This window comes from Limulus polyphemus, unplaced genomic scaffold (genome assembly GCF_000517525.1).
Source record: "Limulus polyphemus unplaced genomic scaffold, Limulus_polyphemus-2.1.2 Scaffold1866, whole genome shotgun sequence".
NCBI lineage: Eukaryota > Metazoa > Arthropoda > Merostomata > Xiphosura > Limulidae > Limulus > Limulus polyphemus.
The window spans coordinates 26419-32672 of NW_013667476.1; the positions used below are offsets into that span (position 1 = coordinate 26419).

At 30.5% G+C, this 6254-nt stretch overlaps 1 protein-coding gene across 1 annotated transcript in view; it reads left to right on the forward strand.

Annotated features, from left to right (window-relative positions):
• The first annotated feature begins 6 nt into the window (after positions 1 to 6).
• Positions 7 to 6254, forward strand: part of LOC106465201 (pleckstrin homology domain-containing family D member 1-like) — a 32806-nt gene continuing 26558 nt past the window's right edge. Inside the window, exons 1-3 of the mRNA XM_022393053.1 lie at positions 7 to 679; positions 2718 to 2771; positions 5521 to 5614. Of these exons, the coding sequence (XP_022248761.1) occupies positions 513 to 679; positions 2718 to 2771; positions 5521 to 5614 (315 nt within the window). The 5' untranslated portion in view covers positions 7 to 512. The remainder of the gene's footprint in view (positions 680 to 2717; positions 2772 to 5520; positions 5615 to 6254) is intronic.

Consider the following 6254-nt stretch of genomic DNA (forward strand, 5'->3'; position numbering starts at 1 on the left):
ATATATATATATATATATATATATATGTGTGTGTGTGTGTTATTGTTAACGAATTCAAAACTACAGAAGCTGAGTTTATTTACACATATGATAAAATAACGTAATAGTTAAAGTTTAGGGCGTACGCTCTTCAACTGAACCAAAAAATTACGTAAAGGATTCAGGCTAATAGTAAATCACTGTTGCATAGTATTGCAATGGGTTAATGGTAGTGTATTCGTAGAGTTAGGACACTATCGTGGTAATGATATTCGATGTATACAGCATTGAAAATATATCGTTTCGTGGTGTAGAATAAAAAAAAGTTCACTACTGACAGCCGTAGCATGTAAATTGAAATTGTGAGAAAGTTAAAAATGTCGTATGAAGAATATTGGACATTCCCAGTGTCAAATCGGAGTCACAGACATAGAATCTTACCCCTCCAAACTAACAGTAACATTAGGCTTAGGCCTACACTACAATTAGGCTATCAATAAAGCTCAAAATAGCTTAATGCGATTATTAAATTAATGATTTGTGGTAGAATATCCAGACGAGGATTTTTAAAGCATAAAAAGATGGGAGACAAGAATTCTGAAAATAGTGATGATCATTTCACAGTAGCTGCCAAAGTTCAGATGACTGGTATTCTTATGAAACGACCATTTGGACATCACTCAAATAAATGGACAAAAAGGTAATTTTTGTCAAGTAAAACGAATTAATTAGCGAGTATGAACAAGATGTTGGCTTCTTGTGTATTTTTTTTATGAAACCAAGTGTTGTCTTTAAATTCGTGACATGAAACTGTAGCAGTGTAACTTGTAAGTTTAAACATATTCTTCCATAGTTAAGTTCTATTTTCATTCTCAACTCATGTGATTCAGTGTGAAAGTTCAAGTTGCAGAAGTAATACCACACTTGAGTGAGATGTTGTTTTAAGAACATGTACTGTAAGTTGTAACTTAATGAATCTTTAAACAGTAAGAAGTTTTATGTCTGTAATGTAAGTTGTAACATAGTTGTTCCTTAGTAACCTGCTTTGGTTTGTAACTACATAAATTATATACATTTCAAAAATGCTTTAAAGAACAGAGAATGTATTGTTACTTCTATGATGTGAAAGTTTATGTAAGAATTGGTGACAGTTTTTGGAAAAATGATAAATTTGCTTGGATTTCGAAAAATGTGAGAAAAAAATTAACATAGATTACAATATTAGATGGAAATTAACATGTTTACATTTTCATTGCGGGTATTGAAATCATTCATAAATAAACATAAAATTTGTTCACTTATGAGGGTTAAAATATACAATTTTTAATAACTTGTATAACATCTTATTAAAACTAATTTAACAAAATTCAAGCAACACAATATTTTAAATTTTGTCTTGAATTTAGTGTTTTCTTTTAATAGTTTTGAAAATACTTCTTCAGAGCATTATAAGCACAGGTTTTTGGCTATAATTGAACAACTCCATGTTTTGATATAAAGAGTTAATTTACCTCATTAAATGCATAATAAAGTACTTATTTCAGTTTAGGGTGTCAGTGATAGAACACATAATTCTTAAAAAAGATCATTTGAGAGAACCACCACCAAAGGTACATGAATATAGTAATTAGGAAATATTCTGTTTTTTTTTTTTATGAACTGTCACTATAACAGATCATTTTTCATGGCTGAAAAGTATAAACAGCTTCCTAGTCTTAAACTATTATTGGTAATGTAAAGTATGTGATATGAGGATAGACTCTGAACATTTAATATACTGTTACTGGAATATACAAAAATGGAGATTGGATATGCTGATAGTTTACAGAATTAGCAACTCTAATTATAGCCATATCTTTATAGGCTTTTTAAGTGTGTAAATGATCATAGAAACAGGCAATTCTAAACATTTTAAAACCTTATGTTAGAACATTGCTTAGAAATATATTTTTTTACGTATAATAATTAATTTTTGAAATAAACTTCCAGAGTCAACCTTGAATCATGTCTTAAGAAGAAAAATGTAGTATTTAAAATTCATGCAAATTCTAGTGACTTAAATTTTTTTACAGTGGGGTTAGTTGAAGGAATAAAAATATTTTACCCACTGCCTAATTTAGTGAATCAGAAATATTGTATACATAAAGGAAGATTAGTTTGCTGCCAATAGAAAAAAGCAATTATTAATATACAAGTAGTTTTTTAAGTAAAAGTTACTGGGTTTGTCATTACATGAGGCTGAAGAATATTTTTTTTCAGATTATCGTGACTGTTCTATTAGGGAAGATATTGTATGCAATTTCATTGTTGCTGTTAATCCTATTAAAGTATTGTCATTGCATCCTACTTAGACTGCAGTTCATTTAAATTTTTACAAAATTTCATTTTTAATTCTATATTCACTTATATGTCCCAAGGTTTCCAGTGTTCTGTGAAACTGTATAAACAAGTGTATGGTAACAGAATATTTCATTATTCAGCAAAAGATCATGGCTAGATATTTGATATCAGGCTGAAACGCTATCAGCAGTGTGCCATATGAACAACAAGGAAACATTTCATCCTTAAAGGCTGTTTTTGTACACCCACCTTTTATTAAAAGAAATATTTAAACATACCTTGTATTTTTCAGGAAGTCATTGATTCTCATGTAAATTCTAGTAAGGTGCTGGCTTCTAATAGCCTGTCTTATCTTTTCTATATCTTAAACCAATTTTCTCACTTTTTGTTGTATTCAGGATACAGCACAAAGAAATTGGAGGAATGTATGCTACTGACCTCCTCCAACCCAGGTAATCTTGTAAACTCCAGTAAGATCAATGCTAACCCTTCTTTTCTCTAGAGGACTTCAGAGATCTTAACCTATACTTATAAGATAAACCATCCATCCACAGCATAATCCTAGTAGCCCTTCTTTGAACTATTTATAATAAGTTCTTTTTAAGATAAGGAAACCAAAAATGTACTCAGCATTACAAATGAGACCTAATCAGTGATATGCATAAAGAGAAAATTATTTCTTTGATTTGTAATCAGTATTGCTATGCATATAAATACATCCTAAAATTATGTTTGCTTAACAATAGCAACAGAGCAATTCCTAGATTGCTTGAATGGCTTACCTACCACTATGCCAAGATCCTTTTCTTCAGTCATGCATTGAGTGGGCTCCATATTTTTATGTGTGTTACCAAAATTAAGATAATATAAATGCATTACCTTGCACTTACTAAAATTAGAGTAATGTACTGAGTATTTGTTGAACATACCAGTTAATCCAAGTCATTCTGTAGTACCTAAGCATCTGCTGTAGAGTTAGACATACCCTGTTATTATTATTGTTAGAAGAAACGCTGCCTGTAGGGTGGCTGTTTGTGCTAATAATTACTAATCACAGTATTCATACCTCATGGAAAGAAATTTACGAAAAGTGATCATTTTCTAAAAGAGGTATTTTTTTTTTCAGGAAAGTACTGCACAGGGAAAGTGTTTGGATTGTGCTCTTTAGTCATACACACATCATTGGATCAAAATGATTCAATGTACAGACCTCAAAATTTTCATAAGTTTTACTAATATAAACTGTAATGTTTTTATATATTAAGAATGCTACCCTTTATTGAAAAAAATAATAGTTTTTGTTTAAGAACTCTAGTTTCTCAGTACTACGTTTAAAACTTACATCAATAAAGATATAATCAAACCCTCACGTACAATCCTAGTGAAAGTTGTGTTCTTGTTTTGAAAAGAGTACTTTTATTTAAAATTGTATGAATCTTGAATACCCAAAGTGGGAATTTTTTATGGATTTTTGTTTATGCTGCCAAGCAATAGGTGGCGCAAAAGTTACATACACAGATACTAACATACAAGCTACATCCATTATAGTAAGAAGATTGTTATTCTGTTTACTAATTATCCTTCTAGCAATATCATTAATGTAAGTAAGATAAAGTATAGGCTCAAGCCTCCTCCCCATTTAATTTTATATCTAAATTTGGAAAACTACCTAATCAGCACAACTTGACACAGTGATACAGGATTACATGAAGAAAGTAATGAGGGGGGTGGAACCCCATCTAATTTTATATTAAGAGAATTCTTGAAAAAAGTATGTCTTTCTTTTCGGTACTGGTACCTTTATATCGTTTTATTGCACTTTTAATGTTTAAGAAAAAATAATAGAAACACAATTTCCTATCCTTTTTATTTCAATCGTCCAATGGACAGGTGCTCCAGCTACTTTACTAATGAAACACAGCTTTGAAAAAAGTTTATGATTGTATACAGTAAGAATTAGACTATCATGTCATAGTAGAATAAATATATAGGTTTAAGTTTTTTTTGTAATATAATTTTGGTAAATGTTCCTTTAGTTTGTGAATTGTGAAAGTATTTATGTGAAATTATATCGCTTGAAACTGACAAAAATTTTCTTGAATGGATAGACATCAGGTAACTTGAGATAAGGCAAACAGATACAGTTTAGAGGCAGATCGAATGGGTAACAAAGAAATCTTTTTACAAGTTTAATATAATAAATGTATGCAATGCTTGGAGGTTTTGTCATCATCAGATACAAATAGTTTACCTAGACAGGAATAGAATTACATACAGTATGAAATAGATATATGACTTGAGATGGCTTAAGGATTAGTAGAGGTATCTCCTTGATGTTTATTTCTTTGTTTGAAATTACAGTGTTTTTACTTTTAAATAGATATGTTTTTTTGAGATGCAGTGTTTGCAAACATGAGGTTTTTGTTATGCTCACCAAGTAAAAATAAGTCATCAAATCGGATAAGCCCATTGTAGACAACTAAGGCACTAAGGTCTTGTTTTTAATATTGGACTCTGGTTTCTTGTCATTTTTGAAAATAGCATAAGTTTGGTGTCTAAACTGTTTGGACCCAAATTTCGAGAGCTTTTGAGTAACAGGTTCTAGGTTGTTTGTTATTTCAACAGTTGGTAGTATGGTGGGTGGGATGGCAAAGGCTCAACTTGAGTATTTTTTTCAGTGTCCATTAGAACTCTGGAGCTAAAGTTGTGTTCTTAGGTGCATCCTGAGTAGTGAGCTTGCTGAGTTTCAGAATATGTTCCATTCGTATGTTTTTCCAGTTGATTGTGTAGCATATGACATATAGGTTTAACCTTATAGTTACAGGGTTGAACCCATTTGGCTACTTCTCTTATGGAGAATGATACACAGTTCAGCAATACTTACAATAACTCTGAGCTTTCTTAACATATCTTCACAACAGTTGGTAAAATTTTGTTAAAGGTTACAAGTATTTTGTACACAAAGAATGAGGATATTTTAATTAGGTATTTAAACTAAAGATTTGTTGTTTTTGTATTGTAGTTATTTGCACTCCGACTCTGAATATTTCTAGTATTATCATCAATGTATTGTACAATGAAATGTATCAAATGAAAAATAGAAAAAATGTCCATACCTTTTAATTTTTCATCAAATACTCTTAAAAATTTTTCTTTTGGTTATAAATAAATAGTAATTGTTCTTTAACCTATATTTTTCAGATTCTTTGTAGTGAAAGATGGATTTTTGCTTTATTATTCTGAAAATGAAAAAAAGATGTTTGAAAAAAAAAGTTGTTTCAACATTCATCCAAAAGTAAGTTTTATGTCTTATGAAACATACATGAAAATGTCAAGTAAATAATTTCATTTGGGGGGAAGAAAACTAAATGTATATACAAACCAGTAACTCAAAATGTTTTGTAATGTATTTTGTTAAAAAAAATAAACAATTCTAACATGACAAGCCTGATAAATATGGAATCTTAACTCATACATAGTTTTTCAATGCTTAATTAGATCTCATGAAAGGATAGGTAACCAAAATGTAATAATTTTGAAAAAAATTGTCTTACAGGTAGTGTGTGTACAAATAATTATAAAAAAAGAAAAAAGTGATACTTATTGAAGTATAAATTTGAAAATAAAATTAACACATGGCAAATAAGTAAAATAATCAGAAAAGAATGGCAAGTCACACATACAAAAGAAAAACAATCCAGGAAAGATGGTAGATTCCACTTGATTTATCGGCTCGACATGGACAGGTGGTTAGGGCTCTCGACTCGTAATCTGAGGGTCATGGATTCGATTTCCTGTCCCACCAAACATGCTCGCCTTTTTAGCCGTGGGGGCATTATAATGTGACAGTCAATCCCACTATTCATTGGTAAAAGAGCAGCCCAAGAGTTGGTGGTGGGTGGTGATGACTAGCTGCCTTCCCTCTAGTCTTACAC